The sequence below is a fragment of the Eubalaena glacialis genome, chromosome 14 (genome assembly GCF_028564815.1).
Source record: "Eubalaena glacialis isolate mEubGla1 chromosome 14, mEubGla1.1.hap2.+ XY, whole genome shotgun sequence".
In the NCBI taxonomy this organism is placed as follows: Eukaryota; Metazoa; Chordata; class Mammalia; order Artiodactyla; family Balaenidae; genus Eubalaena; species Eubalaena glacialis.
Window position 1 is genome coordinate 40998650 of NC_083729.1, and position 21101 is coordinate 41019750.

Sequence of the window (21101 nt, forward strand, 5' to 3'; positions counted from 1 at the left end):
AAACTGCGCCCCCAGCATTCCAGCATTCTCTGTCTCCCTTCTCTGATTTGCTTTATTAGCATCTGACCCATGATTATATTATTGTCTGCCTCCCCAGCAGAATGTAACCTTTATGAGAGCAAGGATTCAAACTGTTCTGTTCATTGCAGAATCCCCTGCATGTAGAACAGTGCCTGGCGCCTGGGAGGATTACAGTAAATATATGTTAAATGAATTGGATGAACAAATGGTTATATATAAGATGAATTTCTCACTGTAAATCATGGCCAAGCAAGTTTGAAAGCCACAGTCTCAAATAGAAATATTTGTGTAAGTTCTTTATGAACAATGCTATGAGACTCAAGTGAGAAAGGGCTGTGGTATGATATAAAATTAAGCCGCCGCATCTGGCCAGGTGCTAGCTTCCCTTTACAGGGTAGCTGGCAGCTGCACGCCCATGTCAGGGACAGGTTGGGGGTGACGTGAGAAACAGTTTAGACACAGTCTCCACCTACTCCTCCAGGTGGCTGCTGTCCACGAGGTTTCTCTAGCCTTTGTTAAATAAAACAAGCATGGGATTTAATTTCATTGTATGTGGATGTGTGTAGTGTGGATGTGTGTAATATGTATGTATATAGTGTGTGTTTGTGTGTGTGTGGGGGGGGGGGTCTCTTTCCATCAACACACCTGAGACAAACCAGCATATAAATAAGTATAGCTGGGACTCAGTGTTGAAGCTTGACACTTGAACACTGAAATTCAGAAAATATAGAGATTATAAAAGAATTGAGTTCAAAGAGAGCAGGGGAGCATATTTAATTCGTTTTGTTAAACCCCCAGATCTCTCATAATGCTTGCTACCTAACACGAGTTCAGTCAACAGGCTGGGTGGAGCAGTGGCCTTGCCCTTCCACGGGAGGAAGAGCCTTGTCTGGCTTCCCCTACTCTCGTGGGCTTTCTTCTGGAATTCTTCTGAGTTTACAGCTTCACACATGAGCTCTTAACTATATTCTGTAATGGATTATTGGATGCCATTTTTCAATAGTTTTCCGTCCCCATTTATATTGTAGAATCCAAGGGGATTGGTATTTGGTTTATCTCTGTTGTCTTGTGGAATTACACACAACTTTCACACAATCCCACTAGAATTCTCTTTTTATTTTACACTTAGAATATTGATCTTTGGCAGTCTCTTGTCATTTTGGGGATTGAATTCCTTTACAGTAATCTCTTTTAGATGAAGAAATCATACCTGTCTTTTCTCTGGACTTCTTTGAAACTGGATTTCTTAGAGTCTAGGCCAGTGTTTGTCAAATCATTCTCCTACATCAACTGAATAGGAATCATCTGGAGCTGCTGGCCACAAATGCAGATGCAGACCTACTGACCAGGTGCACTGCAGACCTACGGAATCAGAACCTGGCCATGGTATCCAGGAAAATGCACTTTTATAACAAGCTCTCCCAGTGAGCTTTGGGCATGCCACTTTGGGACCTTGCCCTAGGGTATATCATAGGATGGTGCAGCTCTCATTATTTCCATAGTGCAAATCAGATGGTCTGCTGGACAGAATTGAGTCCAGAGCCTGGTCCCCTTACTGCTTTCTCTACCTTCTTAGTGGTGGAACTACATGTGTAGAAAAAGTAGCCCCTACCGTGCTTTTAGCAAAGCAAAGCTGCCAGCACTTGTCTGGATGCCCATTCCTCGTCACTGGTGTGTGATACCCTGATCCTACTTTTGATACATATTAGGGTTTTATACTTGGCTTTTTTGGTGGGGCTTACAATGCCATTGCTCTAAGTGCAGCCTCGCAGTTAAGTCTGCAAGGCCTGAACCCAACTGCCTGGGCTTGGATCCCAGCTCTACTGCCTATGAACTGAGTTACTTTGGGCAATTTACTTAACTTATCTGTGTCTCAATTTGGTAATCTGAAAACAGAGATGATAATAATAGTCTTGACCTCAAAAGGCTGTTGTAAGGATTGAAACAGTAAACATACACTGAGTACTTAGAAATAGGTTCTGGAACAAAGTAAATGCTTAATGTGTTGCTCCTATGATTCTTCTTCTTCTTATACTTAACAGTGGCCTCCAGCTCTCTGGCCAGAACAGAGAGAAAGATCTCCCTTTCCATGCTCTGGACAGCATGTCATGAAATGCAGTGACCTGTTTAATTGAACTGTCATTCTCCTCTATTGAGGTAGGGGCCTTTCTTCTCCTGGGTAGAGCAGGTCAATTCAGTGGCCTGGGCTGCCCCGAATGTACTCATTCTCCGGGGGCCCTCAACCACCTTTGGTCTATGTTGGCACCATTGACATTTTTGTATTTGGACATTTTGTATGTCTTAAAAAAATTTTTTTTTTTATAGCCTGGGTTCTGCTTCTTCCAACTTTCCAAAGAAAATGGCTCACCATTTCCTTTTCAGCTACTGCTCTTTGGCTCTGTTCTTAACATTTGCAGACAATAGAATGTGCTGCCTTGTTTTGATTAAAAGAGTGGCTTCCTTACTTTGGAGAAATTACAGATGTGAGTGGGAAACCTCATGCTGTCAGGGCTGCACAATGCTTTAAATGCCCTTTAGAACATCTGGAGAATCACTTCAGATAGCTTTTTTCTAAAACATCATGGTGTCAGAATTAAATGAGGAGGGCTTCCTTTGCTTTGAGGATGCTGTCACAGGCATAGAAATGAATTTTTCTCTCTCCTCTATTACAATAGCTGCACCTTACTTTAAAGCATTGTCTACATTCTCTATTCAAATGTCAGAAATTTTGACTCAAACAGAGAGAATGGCACCTTTTTATTCAAAATAAGATTCGGGCTTTAGAACTTAATCACGATGACACTCTAATTCTGAATACTGCCTTATAGCAAACTCCAAATATTCCTGGGGCTTTAAAAGCGTTTCTGGGGTTATATTAGCAGTCTTAGACATTCTGCCATAGTTCCCACTTGATCATGTAGCCACCTAGTTTTTGGATGATTTCAAAGAAGAAAGCCTAATTTAGGTTTACAGATCCTCGGGGTCTCAAAAAGTGACCCCATTGAATGGGGAGGTACCTCACGCCTTAGGATCTGGGGTCTTCCCATGTCTTTACAGAAGACATATAAGATCCATGTCTTTGAGAGGCTCATAATCTCAATGGGTGAAAACATGAAGTAATGAAAGAATAATACAAGCCAGTAGACATTCCTTGTGAGCATGTGTGGTACACAGAAATGAGAAGTCTTGGAGAAGTCCTCTTGGGTTGGAGAAGTCAGAGAGGCTGCATGGTGGAGCTGAGACTTGAGTCAGACCTTGCAGAATTAGGAATATTTGTTACTGAAGGGGAAAGCATACTATTTTAGAAAATATGCCCTGGTAGTATATCTATAAGCAAATTTTTATCAAATGACTATATAAGCACCATCCTAAAGAAGAGGGATCCTATCCTATCCATCACCTGAGGGATCCTATCCTATACATCACCACTTTCTACATGAAGTACTTTGCTGAAGTCCTTTTATATCTGAATGATTCCTCATGTATGAAGACACTTCTTTAGTGGATGCCCTGGAAGTCATTGTATGGATAACTGTCTCTGGTCACTACTATATGCTGCCATGACCCTACTTTTGGATGTTCATCAGAATTCCCCCATTTCTGTGGGGCTCACAGTCTCTATAGCAAGGGATTCCTCTCTCTGATATGAGCATGCCTCTTGCTTTTCAGCAGTACTGAGTTTTTATGTTTCCCTCCACCACAGCCAAGTTCATGTCAACTTACCACGTGCAACAATAAAATGGTGACAGGTATCTAAAATAATGATGACAGCAATGCAGTATAATATATTGAATAAAATTTTTGAAAAATCCATGTTTCATAGTGATGCTTAAAAAGAGAGCAAGACCCTATGGAGAACAGTATGGAGGTTCCTTAAAAAACTAAAAATAGAACTACCATATAACCCAGCAATCCCACTACTGGGCATATACCCTGAGAAAACCATAATTCAAAAAGTCACGTACCACAATGTTCATTGCAGCACTATTTACAATAGCCAAGACATGGAAGCAACCTAAGTGTCCATCAACAGATGAATGGATAAAGAAGATGTGGCACATATATACAATGGAATATTACTCAGCCATAAAAAGAAACAAAATTGAGTTATTTGTAGTGAGGTGGATGGACCTCGAGTCTGTCATACAGAGTGAAGTAAGTCGGAAAGAGAAAAACAAATACCATATGCTAACACGTCTATATGGAGTCTAAAAAAAAAAAAAAAAGGTTCTGAAGAACCTAGGGGCGGGACAGGAATAAAGACGCAGACATAGAGAATGGATTTGAGGACATGGGGAGGGGGAAGGGTAAGCTGGGACGAAGTGAGAGTGGCATGGACTTATATATACTACCAAATATAAAATAGATAGCTAGTGGGAAGCAGCCGCATAGCACAGGGAGATCAGCTCGGTGCTTTGTGACCACCTAGAGGGGTGGGATAGGGAGGGTGGGAGGGAGACGCAAGAGGGAAGAGATATGGGGATATATGTATATGTATAGCTGATTCACTTTGATATAAAGCAGAAACTAACACACCATTGTAAAGCAATTATACGCCAAAAAAGATGTTAAAAAAAAAGAGAGAGCAAGAGAGAAAGAGAGGAAAAGGAAAAAGAAGGAAACCTCTTTTATACAGAGGAGGGCTGGCTAATAAATGTAGAGGAGTGATAAGTTTAAAACTATCATTTTATAGCTCTCTATATAATAACTGAATAATGAACAGATGCTGAAACCATTGGGTGGAAGGTTGTTGGCCAACTGGATAGTCACATGAACTCAGAGTATCCCACAATGGTTTACTTATTTATGGCAAAGGGGAAAATGTGCCCTTCCAATGAAGAGGTCTGGCAATCACCACCTTAACCAGATGGCCAAGGAGTGGCACAACATGACACAATGGGCCTCCTGGTTTGATGCAGTGGGAGACGTATAACCTCCTCTTTGCAGTATTCTTGCAGAAATGTTGACCTGAGTCTAATCAGGACAATGCAGTCAGATGAGTCCAGACAACTGGCCTGGGCCCTCAAAGGAATTAGTGTCATATAGAACAGAGGAAGGCAGGGGGGGCATTTCTCAGGAGGGGGGGATGGGAGGTAAGGTTGGGAGGACTAAGGGGCATAACAGTAAAAATACAATGTATAAACTTTGAATTCTGACTTTAAAAAAATCATAAAAGACATTTTCATTTGAATATAGACTGTAGGTTGGATGATGTCATTAAATCCATGTTGATTTTCTTAGGTGTAACGGTGTTGTAATGTAGAATGTTTCTGTTTAAGGAGATACATGCTGAAGAATTTAGGTAGGAAGTGTCATGATGTCTATAAACTTCTTTTGGATGGTTTGGCAAGAGGGAAATGTGTTATATACACTTAGCTATCTAGAGATGGGGTGGGTGTGGTAAGCTGTTAATAGTAGGTGAAACTAGGTAAGGTGTACAGGGCTGCTCAAAGTGCAGTTCTTTCCACTTATCAGTGGAAAGACAAATGGATTCCATTTGTCAGTTAAAATTTTCAAAATAAAAAATGTTTAAAAAGAGATGATGACACACGATGTTTTCATGATGGTCTGAAATAACTGGCTTGCTGAATATGAGCTTTTAAGTGGTGGTATGGTGTAGTTGACACAATGTAATTGAATTTGCACAAGGAGGTATTAATAATCCCACTGGAGAGACAGAGACAGAGGCATGTTGCCGTGGTGTGACTTGACTAAGGCTGGTTAGACTCAGAGCCAGGACTGGAAGCCAGGCTTTCTACTTCACTGGCCAATAGCGGCTTGTCCACTATTCTCCACTTGTCCTTAATTCCCCACTGCGGCTTGTCACAGGGGTAGCTTGGAGTCTTGTCATCCTTTGCCAGGTCACCCTTCTCCGAAGGGTCTTAGAGAATTAATTGCTGTGATCTTTCCTTCTGTGTGTGGAGTTCAGACGTGAATCAGGGTTGACTCCTTTTTGAGACTGGTGTGATAAGTCATGTAGAATATTTGAAAGGTGGTGCAGCCAAACCCTGCTCATTCAGGGGGGAACATTTCAAGGCAGCCTCTTGAGGGGATTTAATGGAAAGCCACATTGGCTATAAAGGGACATAAAAGCTTAATGCATAGCTTTAGCATTAGCCCCACTGAGCTTCTCCAGCATCAAGTGAAGTGTTTTGTTTTCATTAAATGAGCTCACAGTTGCTAAAGATCTGGGTGGGGGGAGGACAGGAAAGGTTCCATGAAAACCAAAATCTCAAATACTACTAATAATGAAAAGAGAAGGCTTGCTTTCATTATTTTCTAGTTAGAGAGTTGAACTTTATAGCTGAGGAAATAAGGCTTTCCTCTTTGAATGTAATACCCTTTTCCAACGGGGTACTCCACATGATCCTTCACTTACAGAAGGGCCTGTTCAGCTGAGAACAAGTGCCAAGCAAATGACTAATCACTTCCTTCCAGATGAAGGGCCGAGAGTGAGGAGGGGGTGGAAGCACAATGCCCCCACGGGCTCTCTGGGAGAGATGGAGCTGCAATCCTCATTAACTTCAGAGGTGGGGCAGTTATGCCCTGCTGGTAGGCACTGTTCTTCTTAAAATTATAACTAAAATAAGTTAATGGCCCCTAATAAAACCACTGTGCAGCTCTTGTGTACCGATGCTGAAATGTGATGTGTGAGAAGAAATCTTTAGCTGTCCCTTGGCTTTGGTGGGGTGGCCCCATCTTGTGAGCTCATAGACCCCTATGGGTTATCTCAACATTCATTTTCTTATTGGTCTTCTTCCACATCTTCTGCTCTTTCATTCTTATTCCGCTCCACCCCCATTGCTGTGCATGTATCTGGGAGGAGTACCTATTGGTTCCTGCTTATTTTTAGATTTAGGTGAAAATCAAAGGGAGTATTGGATATTTGTGATCTTTGAATTAAAGTCTACTCTACTGAGTGGTTTCTTCTTAATACTTTTTTCAGGGTTATTTCTAAGCCTTTAGCCCCTTACCCCTGCATGTAAAACCCTCTGCAATCCAGTGCCTCCTCCACCCCTGCCATTTATCTAAATGTATTTTCCATTTCTTAAGCAGGATGTTTACTCCCAATAAGTATGCCTCATCCCATTTTCCTCCTTCCCACAGCCATGCTTTTGCTCATGTTCACTTGGAATATTCATTCCCCTTTTCTCGGTATATGGTATCACAAAATGGGTAAGACTATGACTCTGGAGCCAAGACTGTCTGAGTCTAAAGCTTGACCTTGGCCAGATTACTTAAATTCTCAGTGCCTTGGTTTCCTCATCTAAAAGCGGGGCTGATAGTTCCTACCTCATAGGGTTGCTGCGAGACTAAAATGAGTTTAAAAAAGTACTTTAAAACAGTGTCAGTGCTATATAAATATTAGCTGCTTTTATCACTTTTACTCATACAAATGTTACTGATTCTAACAGGAAGGTCTAACTCAAGTCTGCAGCCTCTCTGATTCTGCAGCCCAAGAGGACTTCTCCAATACTTCTCATTTCTGTGTACCACACACTCACAGTGAATGTCTAGTGGCTTGTATTATTCTTTCCTTCTTTCATGTTTTCCCCCATTGAGATTATGAGCTTCTCAAAGACATGGATCTTATATGTCTTTGTGTCCTCAATAAAGACGTGGAAAGACCCCAAATCCTAAGGTGTGAGGTACCTCCCCACTCAGTGTTTGCTCTGTAAATGCCCTGTTTCAGACAGGGGGCATGATGAATGAGTAGTTCCAGATCCGTATACAATGGTGAGTCAGAAACACTTTCTAAACAGCTGGAAGAGCTACAGTACATGAGGGAAGTGGAGGAGTAGAAAGACTGTAGAGAAGTTTTTCTAGGGTCTAGTCTCGTTTCTGGTGTTCAAGAGTTTCAAGTTAAGAATTTGAGTTATTTTGAACCTGTTTTTGTTTGCTGCTCTGTATTCTTTTGATTGCAACACTCTGAGTCAATGCTGTATTGGCCACAGCTTTGTAACATGACACTTGTGTGTGTTGAATTACACCTACACAAAGTAAAAGTACTATTCAAATGCAGTGTACCGTTGATACCAATTTCTAGAATCCACTGTATAGAAGGGAGTCCTCTGAGATGGTCACTTCCCTTGTTTCACAACTACCTCCTCATCTCAGGGTCACCCAATGCACACTCTCTCTTTCTTTAAGGACATTTAAGCTCATTTATGGCCTCATCACAGATCCTGCCGTGGACGGTAACCTAAGCAGAATGAGTGAGAGGAAGTGGATGTGGGGAGCAGGTCGAACACTTGTCACTGGGCTTTGGACATAAATGAGACATGGTGCCCAGGATGCTGCCTCTGAATGGTGGGGCAAAGGAAGGTGCCCCATGTAAAGATGGCAGGGATCCCAGGGGAAGGAAGTCAGGCAGGTGTCCAGTGAAGAGAATGAGTTGGGTTATCTTAGTATGATGCCCCTTGAACTTTAACGTGCATGCGAATCACTTGGAATCTTATGAAAATGCAGATTCTGAGTCAGTAGGTCTGGGATGGGTCTGAGAGTCTGTATTTCTAACCAGCTCTCAGAAGATGCTGTAGAAGCTTGTCCATGGACCATACTTTTAGTAGCAAGGCCTTAGGAAAGAGCATGAAAGGGATAGGCCTGTGAGCCTGATAACCTGATAAGTGACTGCCAGATAAAAAGACATTATTTTCAAGTATTAAAGGATTTAGGGAATGGGCATCGATGGTGTTCCTTCAGAAGCAAAGTGAGCAGGTTCTAAGGGGAAGGTGAAAAATGAGAGAGAGAGAGAGAGAGAGAGAGAGAAAGAGAGCAGGGTCCATTGATCAACTACTCTACCTACTTGGAGAATATCCTTTCAAACTCTTCTCAGTTGAAACTTGAAATTTCTGTGCTCTCTTTTAACCAGGGCAGCGACTCCCCTCCAGGCTGTCTCTTCTTAGCTTCAAAGCAGTCCACTGATGTAGTGAACAATTTCATCAGTTGGAAATTTGGTCACTGTAAATCCTCAGGGCCCATTTGATTAATTTTGAACTTAATGGGTTGGTTGGTTGTCATGTGAACATGTGACCTAGCTGCCATCCCACACAACTCCTCTCACCCTTGGCATTTTAGGTCAAAAAGAATGTCACCAGAGAGTTAGGAACACGGTAAAAGATGAGAAAGAGCCCACCTCAAGCTAGAAGTGGGAATGGCAGGAGCTGTATGGCAGAGCGTGAATCTGCGAGTTTACTCACAGTGTTATGGATTCGTTATTCATCCCTTGAAAAGCATTTCCTGGTACGGTGGTTATGTGTAAGTTATCACAAATTTCCCTTGAGGAATGAAATGAGAAATATTTACTTTCCAAATTTCAGATGCAAATAGGAAACTGTTATGCATAGCAATCAGCCTGGTACTTACAGAATGAAATTAAATTCAGAGGAGAAGATCTTCGTAACATCTGGAAGCTTTCGGATGCCTGTGTTACAGATGCTCCTGTGGTTTGGGGCAGGGTGGGAATGTGGGCAGAGTGAGTAAAAGTGATTGTTATTAAGGAATAAAGATAAAAACAGTAGAAAGGCACTTTGTAGTACTATTTTCACATTAAATTTAAAAATATGGAGTTTGGCTTTATCAGTAACACTTCTAGCTGCTGAAGATCATCAGAATTTAAAAGGCCCTAACACTGTGGGAGTAGTTACTCTAATGACTCCTATTTAGAGATCTAGGGGATGGGACTAAACTTTTAAGTCTTTTTCATTTACGTCTGTAAATATTTCCAGCCTGTCTTTTTCCTATTGCATCAATTGCATTTTCGTATTGTATTTCATTCCATTTCCTTTTGCTAACTAGTTTACTCCGTGCTCTTGATGGTTCCAGAAAGCATCTCACTACTTTAGAACAGGTTTTAACTCCAACACTTCAGGAGGATTAATCTCCATGTGAGAAATCCATTTCCTCATTATTAAAAATCTCCCTTTATTTAGCTACCTTGCGATTCAGGGAGTTCTTCCTCGTATCTCACTGAGATCATTAAACATTCTTTGGGTTATTGGAGCTACTCAGGACTCCTCTTCTTTTCCTCCCACCTTTTATTTAGCCTTCAAAGAGGAAAGAGGCTTCAGCGATAGGTTAAATTGAAGGATATTTTATTACACAAGAATGGGAAAGGAATCCAGGCATCTGGATCTCCCCCAATCGCGTTTTAAATTCACCAGCCATGGTCACTGGACAACTGAAATGAACTGCCCGGCACTCTGGTGACAATGAAAGGAAGCCATCTTTCTCTTTTGGCTCACTCTGGTTCTCTTCCTTACCCGTTACCCCAGATCACACAGAATCCTTGCCCTGTCTGTGGCTGGTGAAGGCAGTGTGGGCTTGGACTGCAATGTGTACCAGGGATGGGAGAATATTGCTTTTTAGGGGTGAAATGCTATTTAATAAAGACAATGATTCTTCGATAACAAGGGGCTGCAGTGGTCAAATTTGGTTCTGGGATTTTCTTCTGTTTTTCCAAAGTAGTTGATGTTGCGGATACTTATGTGTCCCATAGACCCCTCGGAGGTCTGGAAAAGCAGAACACTTTAGGAATTAGGAATTCCTAATTGGGTTAGGAATCATCATCCAGTGTTAGAGCTGCCGAAGGAGCTACACTCGTGCCCATCCCCCAGGGCAGGACTGCTTGGATGTTGTGGAACACTAGAGAGATGTCTGCCCCTCCTCCTCTTTTTTTGTTTTTCAGCTGGTAGGGGTTGTGGACTTTGCATCCTCTAGAGATTTTATGAAATTTAATTCATCAGGAAGAAGAGAGAATGGACATCTGTGTTAGAGGGTTAAATGTTCATTTTTTTCTGTGTGAATAAGTGATTACTTGATATATGAGAAGATCCATGGTGATTAATTTATAGATTTGTATCAAGTTTCAGGAATTCTGGTTTTGCTGGCAAGGCAATGAATCTGCTGGGCTACAGTGGTACTTAACTTATAGTTCTAACTAGTGGACTTAATAAGTTTTAATGGGAAATAGAAAATAATGATTTCGTTTATATGGCACAGTGCCTACCTCAAAGTAATGCTTTAAAAGTTTTCACTTAACGAATGAATGAACACATGAGAGAAAGGAAATCAATAATTTTCAACCAGGGATGGGGATCAAATCAGAATTGCCTCTTCCACTTTCACCTATGCTCTCGCTACCTCACCACCTCACCTTAGAGATTCTGACTTACCCTTTTTAAAGTGTCCTGACCTCCCTGTTCCATGCCCACCATCACTTTGAAAATCATTGCAAAGGGGTGATATTCTTCTTGGATGTTTGGGACGGAGAAAATGTTGGGAACCACTTACGTGTATTTGAAAGCACCCAGCATGGTAGCTGATAAGAAACGCTGATTAAATTTTAATCAGAGGGCTGAAGACAGACTTGCAGATAATGCTAAGTATGTGGTTTAAAAATTCTCTCCAACCTTTTAATTGTTTAGGTTTTCATCAGATGCCCATGTTCCCCTCCCCAATTGCTTAAAAAGGAAAATTCCTCACAGGTATTTTAACCGGGGGAGATTTGTAAATGCTCCAGGCTCAATGTACACCAGATTTTTAGTGTTCTGGATCAGTCTGTAAAGAGAAATGGAAAAACAGGCAGCAGTTTAATATATGTGTTTCGCTTGGAATGCACAAGGTCATGGTCACCAGAGGATGCTGGCTGAAAGTGGCATCAACAAAATCAAGTGACTTTCCTGTGCCTGAGGGGAGCTCCAGGGACCCTGGGGATAGAAACGGAATGGTGAGAGCTAGTTGGCTATTGCCAGGAAGTTCTGCTTTCAACCTCTTGCTGAGATAGGTGTAAGCATCATAGCTGGCAGTCTGTTCCATTCTCCCTTGCACCCCCTGAGGAAGCACCAACATCCAGGGCTCCTGGCCAGCTAGGTCGTGCCCCACCATGGAGCCAGCACACTGGGGGTGATGGGAGATTCCATTCCCAGGAGAAACGAACAAATTGGCTACTTGTCCTTGTAGGCAAACTGGTCTTCTTTGTAGTGTGCTGGCAGTCACACTGACCAGTTATCCAGATGGGCACTCAGTCTTTGTAAAAGCCCAGGGCGGAGGCCGGGGGCTTGGATTTGGGGGATTTTTTGTCCATTCTATAGATAATTGGTTGTGTGATGATGCCAAGCCTCCTAACTTCCCGGAGCTAATGCTCCCTTCTGTAGAATTAGAATGATAATAGCACTCTTCCTACCTCACAGGTTGGCAGGTAGTGAGTAACATAATAGGTAGAGATAATGTACAAGGCAGGGCTTTGCAAAATATAAAAGTACAGCCATAATACCACAGTGGCGTTATTGCTCTTCTCCCTAGTTCCCCAGTGACTTTGAGAAGCAGCCACATTTACTGGGTTCTGTCTACTTTGGATTCAATAAAAGGTAGTACATGCCTTTGGCTTTTTTAACCCATGCAGCAACCACCTAAGGAAATGATCATTACTCTTGTTCTGTAGAGAAAATCTAGTGTATTGGTTAGGTGGACGGACTCTGGAGTCAGCTTGGTTTTACATGCTGGTTTTACTAATTGTATGACCTTGGATACATCACTTAAAGCTTGGTTTCCTCATAGTGTAGTTTTTGAGCAGTAAATGTGTGTGCCTCAATCGCAGTAAGGCCTCCACCAGTGTTAACAATGACTCTTCTAGTTGATGAAATCAAGAAGTTGAATGATTTGTCTCTAGTCACAGAGCTGAGAAGTTGCAGCACTTGGAGGTGAACTCGGTTTTTCTGACTCTGAGTCTAGTGTGCATTCTACCTTCTAAAGTTACCCACTATTGGTGCCTATTTCCGTCCTTTCTGTCCCTTTGATTCTTAAGAGGTGAGTGACATTTTGTTGTAATTATTTTTACAACAACTGAGTCAAGCAATCATGGGCCACATAAGACATTATGTGGGTAGGATGGAAAGAACTTTTATTTCTTAAGACTCTTTTGGGGTCTGACCACTCATCCATACATTCATTCAGTCAACAAACATTTATTGAGCACCTACACGTGCCAGGCATTGTTCTAGGTGCTGGAGATACAGCTGTGAACAAGACAAAGAGGGCTTGTGGGGAGCTAACATTCTAGTCTTAGGGCCTTCTTTGGGAAAAGTCCATAAACTTTCCCTTAGAGCACTTTATTTTTCTTTCTGTATTGATAAATTGATACTTTATCTATTAATAAATGTTGCTGTGCATCACGAACAGCTTTATTTATTTCAAGCTGCTCTGCTTCAACATTGCTTGGGAAGTCTGTTAAAACTGCAGTTTTTCAGATTTCCAGGTCTGGGATAGGACTGTCACCTGTAATGGAAATGACCTTCCCCCCTCCCCACTCCCCTCTTGAAATTCTACTTCACAGCGAAGTCCAGACTATACCTTTTGCACTTAAACACCCATTATTTCGGATTTCCCCATAACTGTTTGGTGAGTTAGTCTTACCTCTCTGGTTACACCATCATTTCCTGGGGGAGATTTATATTTTACCTCCTCTGTATTCCAGTAGCATTTGACCTTTGGTTGGACATGTGTACCCACATACTTATTAATTAATTATTCTCTTTAGATAATTGCTATTTGGACCATTCATAGGGAGGCCTTGTGGTATAGTGGAGAATACACAAGCTTTGAAGATAGGCTGGGGTTGAATTCCAGCCCTGCCGTTGTCTAAGGTGCCACATTGGTCAAGTTACTGACCGTTCTGAGCCCCCATTCCTTCCCATGAACAAAAGAGATAATTACTCCACTTTTCAGGGCAGCTGTGAGAATTAAATGACACAACCTAGAGGAAATAAAGGCCAAGCACAAGTGCTCAAAATATGTTTGTTGCTAACATCTTTCTCGCTTCCTTAACTTTTGAAACTCTTCTGCAGATGCGGTTTGTAGAAGGTCAGGTTTGGGCCAAACGAGGAAGTAGTAAGAAGTCTGGTTTAGGAGTCACATGACCTGATTTCTAGTCCCAACTCTGGCACTAACTTGCTGTGTGACATCAGGCAAGTCAGTTAACCTCTTTGGGCCACAGGTTTATCATCTGAAAACTGAATAGAGCCAGTCTTCTCCCATCCCCTCTTTTTTGTAAATTGGAGGAAAATGATAATTTGGAAAGGATTATTTTTAAGACTCAGTTCAAAAACATCACAATAATAACAACAAATCCAACATACACACGCCAAACACTTTTACATGGTAGGTTTCCAAGAACCATTTACTAAACAAACGAATATGCCCAAACAGTCCCCAGTGAACTAATTCATGATCTCTAAGCTCCTTTCCAAATTTTCCCACCACCCCAAGAACTCCATACCCTCCCTTCCATAAGGTAAGAGCTCCTTGGCAGGACTCCACAATGTCAATTTTAATTTCCAACTTCGTGTTGTGATGTTTCAGAGTTTATAGAGCTCCCAGGGAGAAGCAGTTGTCACCATGGCAACCTTCAGGCCACTGCAGTGAGAGAAATTAGTGCCTGCACAGACCTAGTAATTGCTGTGGTCTTTTCCTCTTGGATTCCTAGCAGTGGATGCTTGAATACAAATACTGAGTGGGCTCCAGCAAGCGAGGGTAATAGTGTACAGCAATAAACTATCTGTTAGCTGATGCTTACATTTCAGACAAGTTGAGGAGATTGTCAAAGGCATTAGCTTCTATCTTTTCCAGGGAATCACTCTGAGAGATTTCACTAGGGGAGAGAGAAAAAAAAAAAGAAGAAGAAGAAACATGAAAGAAATGACTGTATCTGCATAATAATAAGCTGTGTGTACAACCCAACAACTGGGGACTCCAGTGTGTCCTTTTAAAAAAGAACAGGGAAGCCTTAAGTTGTCCTCACATCATAAAGTGCTAACACGCCCATCCCCCCCCACCCCCACCTTTAGGAACACTAATTGGTGCCTGCAACCCAGATGCAGTTGAAATGCAAGTTTCAGTATTCCCTGTTGATGTGACAGGTTCTTTTTCTTATTTATCTATGACTCAGAGTCACAGATTGTTAGAAGTGGACACGTCCTTTGGGAAAATCCAGTCAGATTCCCTTGTTTTACAGCTTTTGGAATTACAGCTCTGAGAGGAGAGGCAAATAATGCTCACGGGAAGATTCAGGGCCAGGATCAGAATGTCTGGGTTCTCAACTCCATCACTCTATTGAGGTTTTAATTTGGGTTAGGATTCATTGTTTCTTAACTCTTTACCCCTTTCCCCAAATCCTGTTCTGATGCAATTGCAAAGTGGTCAACTCCTACACGAAGTGTCCTTCTTGTGTTGTAACTGTTTATTTGACCATTTCCTTCACTTCATTAGCAAATTGAGGACAAGGAGTAAGTCCTATTCACTTCTAAATCGCTGGTGGCTTCATGTAGCCTGGCACATAGGGTATAAATGAATGAATAGATAAGTAAATGAACTGATTTTCTTTAAAAAAAGACACAAAAGTAAAGGAAACAACTTTGCCATATATTTACCACCGCCAAGCATGTAGGTCATGTCAATGTTACCCTAAAATCCCAGCATAAGCTACCATTTGCTGCCAGCTGAGAAAGAAGTCGCAAAATCTAATGTTTACATTCACTGAAGGCTTCAGACTTGATGAGAGCTTTAGCCCACAGGAAGGCTGAGCCTAAGGCAGTTAAGGCCTTTTATGAACAACACAGTGATGGATAGTTCCTGGGCTGATTCATCTTATTCCTACCTAATGGTTCACTTATTTAACTGTGGCTGCTTTTCTCACTAGGAGGTCTTAATATATTAAAAGCTATCAAAACTCAACATTTAAACTTGAGAGCAGAAGAGTAAGGGTTAGCCTCAAGCAAACTGACATTTACGTAACCTGCAGTGTATTTCCTATAATATGCACTAATTCTTAATGAATTATTTTTAATATCCTCATTGCTTGCTTATACCCTAAAGAGCAATCAGAGGTTCCCCAGGGAACTAGGACTGATGATGCAGCATCTTCTTTAGAGATGCAAATCTGCTTCCAAAGCCCAGAGGATTGTTAAGATGCTCTCTGGGAACTAAATGGCCTCTGAGGTCCTTTGACTCAGACTAACATTAAGGAGGATGCTGGAATACTGGACTCCTTTGAAAGTTCTCTTTCCATGTATGGGATCTTGTGTCCTAGAAGCTGACACAGGGATATAGGATTGAAGCTACATGTTACACAAATACGAGATCACATTGCATTATCAGGCTGCTTTACAATTTTGATAAATGCCTTTTATCAATATGGCTATAGATACTGTGTTTTTGTGATACACTTATATTTCAGATACAAAGATAATCTTCTGAGGCACAATAAACTTTCAACACATTTTCTTCTATGTAGGTGTTATCTAAAAATGTGACATGAGGGAATAGATGCTCTAGCAAAGGGAGAGTTTTTATGACTGAAATCTATCTTCTTTTCTACTTGAGTAATTTATCATCACTTATCAAAAGACATTCAGTTCACTGAAGCAAGGTTAATTATCTGGATTTTAATAACCCTTGAAAATCATACCTTTTCTTCAAAGGTCCCTGGGTATTATTTGTACTTTAAAGATAAAAATACTAGGGTTTCCTAAACACAATTTCTCTCCTAGAAAAATTATCCCCTTTCAACTATGTGTTCTCTGAGGGAAAAATTTATTCCAATTATAAATGTCTTTTGATATGCAGTATCTTACTTACATTTTTATGACCTCATTAAGTCCTCTGAAAGCTTGAGATGGGATTACTTTGATAGGGAGATAGGTGAGTGATCTAGAAAAGAAAAAAGGAGCCAAGAGCTTAAGATTTAAGATTGGGTGCCTTTTAAATTCATGAATAAAATGTGTGTGTGTGACTACAGAGTTCCAAATAGCTAGATTCAGGTTGAAAGTTCGAACTTATATCAATAAAGAGAGGTGCCATGACTCATTCTTGGTCTTTATCAAAGAGTGTGTAATTTTGTTTTTAAGATAGTGAACTTTGGGATCAGACCCAACCAGGTTCAAATCCCCACTCTCCTACTACCTGGCTATAGGACCCTGAGCATATTATTTAAGTCCTCTGTTTCAATTTCTTCATCTATAAAATTGAAATAGTAATTTCTATTTCACAGGGTTGTTATGATGATTAATCAAGATAACCTGTATAAAGGATAGGGCTTGGCACCAAGTAAATAGTTAACACACAGATTTAGAGTGGACTTATAGGCTTGTTGGGAGGATGGAAAAGAAGCTATCTTGGGTAGAGTGGAGAAATAGATGGTGAAAATACAATTGAAAACCAGGCAGGCAAGAGAAGGGAAGATTCACTAAGAACATGTTCCTATTTTGATCTTTACCACCTTCCCCAGGCAGCCTATTTTAATATTATCCCAACCAGACCACTTTGCTCCTATGGTTAAATCAAACGGGCATCTCATGCCATTTGTGGGGAGTATCTATAGAGATTCCTTCAGGCACTTACTTATATCCAGAAGAACAATCTGAGTGTTCTTGAACTGAGATAAAAGTTATGCGTTACATAAAAGTTGAGCAAAGAGTGACTACTCAGCAAAAGCAAAACCAGAATAGGATGATAAAGGAAACTGGGGTTAAGATAACTCAGGAGAAAGCATCTGCAAGGCATAGATGAATGTTCAACCGGTATTTATCAAGCATGTACAATGATTCAAGGATTTGGCTCAAGGACTGGAAGAGAAGAGGGGAGCGGACCAGGACATTTCAGGAGGGGCGTGAATATCAAGAATATGGAGAATAGAAGTGGGAGATGCTGCCTTGTTTTTCGTGTGTCTATGCAGCAGAGACTGGCTTAGCTGCTGGGGGAGAGCACCTCCACCATGATGAGCATATTCAAATCAGTGAGATGTCTTACAGTCCCAGAAGGGACTTGTAACATGCTTGTAACGTGCTGTGTGAACTATGCACACCCACCTGTAACCTTATTTTATCCACTCAGCAATGGTGTGAGGTGGGTATTTCCCTTCGATAGCAGAAGAAACTTGATCACAAGAGATTAAGTAACCTGGACAAGGTAACATGACCAAGCACACAGTCTCCAAATGTTCTTTACTGTGCAATACTGGCCTGAAGTATATGATTCCTAACCCACTCTCTCTCTTTTTAAATTTTTTTCCCAACGTTATTGAGGGATAATTGACAAATATAATTGTATATATTTAAAGTGTACAACATGATGATTTGATGTATACCTACATTGTGGAATGATTATCAATATCAAGATAATTGACACATCTGTCACCTCAAGTAGTTAACTTTTTTTTTTGTGGTAAGGATGCTCAAGATCTGCTCAGCAACTTTCAAATATACAATGCAAAATTCTTAACTATAGCCACCATGTTCTACATTAGATCCTCAGAACCTATTCTTCTTATAAGTGAAGGTTTGTACCCTTTGACCTGTATCTCCCCATTTTCCCTTACCCCCAGCCACTGGCAACCACCATTCTATTCTCTATTTCTGTGAAATTGGCTTTTTTTCGAGGTTCCACAGAGAAATGATGCCATATAGTATTTGTCTTTCTCTGGCTTATTTCACTTAGCATAATGCCCTCCACTTTCATCCAGGTTGTTGCAAATGGCAAATTTTCTTCTTTTTATGTCTGAAAAATATTGTCGTGTATATATATATATATATATACACCAAATTTTCTCCATCCATTCATCTGTCAAGTGACTTTAGGTTGTTTCCTTATCTTGGCTATTATGAGTAATGCTACAATGAACATGGGATGCAGATGTCTCTTAGAGGTAGTGCTTTTGTTTCCTTCGGGTATATACCAGGTCACTCGCTCTCTCTCAGTGAGCAAGGTGAAGGGACATGAATTGGAGCCTTGTTTCTCTTGAGAAGAGGCATGTCACACTCTTGCTATTCCTCCTGCAAAGCAGCTTACCAGCAGTTCCTCTCTAGGGCTAATGCAAAGAAATTTCATTGCAGAAAAATGCTTTCACTCAACTATCTCTTAGAGATGCTACAACCTAGAACAAGTAATCCAAACTTGCTCCTCTGATTTTATCCCTGAAGACAGTCCCACCAAGTACATCCTTCAGTACCCAAACTTATTTAACAGGCCATCCGAGAAGAACAGGGACTGTAGGGGGAGAAATCTTATGATGGCATGTTTCCTTCCTATATTTCTTCTGGAATCATGTCTGCTTGGCTTACTGATTAAAAACACAGTTTTATTGCTGTCTGCACTGCCAAGTCAATAAATTTCCAGAAGGGAAAGCTGTATTCTACTGTACCCCATGCAACGTCAATAAAACTGACAGCCAAATTCTGATTCCAGAATCTTTATTGCTGAGGATAATGCAGTGCAGAACATATTTTGGAGAGTGTTTACATAAAAGCTTCAACGGAACCTTTCAGAGCTGTTTATTCATGTAAATGGAGCCCAGAAGCTGGAGCCTCTCAGCAGGCACCCTCCTCCTCCAAAAAAGAAACACAGTGTGGCTCCCCGGAGAACAGTGTGGCTCAGATTTGACCAGGGAGGGTGCCTGAGTTTTTGATTGATGTAGGGATGAGGGATGAGGAGCAAAGGTTGGACAGAAGTGAGAGAAGCTGTAAATCATGCACTGGCTGTCCCTGGTGACTACGGAACAGCCTTGGTGCAAGATGAAATTCTGTAGAGTTGATGTTGATGCTTCAGAGCAGGAAAGGCAGCAGTGATGAGAGTGAAAATAGAGTTCCTACCATAAAAGAGGCACTGAGCGAACAGGAGGTAGCTTTATGGGTGTGGCTGGGACAAGAAAGAGGCCTGGGGGTCAGAGAATGGGGAGAGAGGTGGGGTGAGACAGGTGCACCAAGCTTTTCACAACAGAAGTATTCTCAAGAAGTGATGTAGAGAACGTGCTTCTATGAATCCCAAACTGTTTTCCCCACTGACTTATATTTTTATTTTAGAGATATTGTGTATTCCTTTCTGATTCATCACAGTGGGCAGCAGTTACTGAGCATTCAAGTGCCTGTCTCCTGTATTTAAATGTTCACGTGGCCCATGATTTGTTAATAACCATTTGAATGTACTCCCTTTGAAGGTGATCCCTTCTCTGATGGATGCTTCTGTGATTCTTTCCATGAAGCCAGAAGCTCTTAGCAATGTGAACAATTGTCTCAATAACCCTGCAGTTCTACTCCTGTATATATCCCAGAGAAATTTGCACACTGATACTTAAGGAAACTTGCACAAGGATTTTCTTCACAGCCTTGTGGCATCAAGGGGTATTGAAGGCAACCTGAGTGTCCACTACTGAGTGAGGGAGTGCTAAAATGTACACCTACCTAATGGGTCAGCAGTTAGGAGCAAGAGTGTAAAGGTACACAGAGCAGCATGTGTGGATCTTAGAATCACGGTGTTAAGAGAAACAACTAAGAAATTAATGATATGTATACACGATACTACTTGCAGAATTAAAACACATACACGCCAAACATTAGCCATTAGAAAACATATAAACATATATCAGCATGGTTGCCTATGGTGAGTTGAGAGAAAGTGGGAGGAGGGGATAAAATGAATAACTAAAATGAGGGGACTTTGAATGACCCAATGATTATGTTATTTGAAGGAAAAAGTATGGTCAACTTAACCCTCTGTACCTGAGAGACAAATGGAGAAGATAAAATTTTCATTTTGATGTATTGAGTTCCCCCCTCCTTCTCTTCCCTTCCTCTTTCCTTCTTTCTTTCTTTTTTTTTTTGAAAGTTAGGTCTACATGTATTCTAAGAATTTTGTGAACTTCAGGAACTCTTATGGAAAGGTCTAGTTAATATCATTTGATAAAGAGCAGAAGCCAAGGAGAACTGAGGAAAAAGGGGCCAAAAGCAAGGACAGTCCAGCAGCTCTGTTGTCCAGTGTCAACAAAGGGAATGAACGCTATGCATGGAGCGAAGAAACATAAGAGAGTGACACTCCCAAACTATGCATCTCAGATGGGTGGTAGAGAAGCAAGGTTACTGGGCAAATGTGAAGTTGAACTTGCAGAGTGGGGAGTTCTCTCTGCCTCTTGAATAGTGAGTGAGATGGCTGTGGAAGTATATGGTGTGGAATCATGCAGTTACTTATATTAATTACATTTCATAGTCCTTTTTATAGTTTTAAACTTTGATTTTAAAATTAATTGCTGATGTAAC

At 41.1% G+C, this 21101-nt stretch overlaps 1 protein-coding gene across 1 annotated transcript in view; it reads right to left on the reverse strand.

Moving 5' to 3' along the window:
* LHCGR (luteinizing hormone/choriogonadotropin receptor) overlaps positions 1–21101 on the reverse strand; it is a 61568-nt gene that overhangs the window by 26179 nt on the left and 14288 nt on the right. The window contains exons 2-6 of the mRNA XM_061168717.1: positions 16654–16725; positions 14594–14668; positions 11506–11580; positions 9388–9462; positions 9222–9299 (exon numbers count right to left, since the gene is read on the reverse strand). Coding sequence (XP_061024700.1) covers positions 9222–9299; positions 9388–9462; positions 11506–11580; positions 14594–14668; positions 16654–16725 — 375 coding nt within the window. The remainder of the gene's footprint in view (positions 1–9221; positions 9300–9387; positions 9463–11505; positions 11581–14593; positions 14669–16653; positions 16726–21101) is intronic.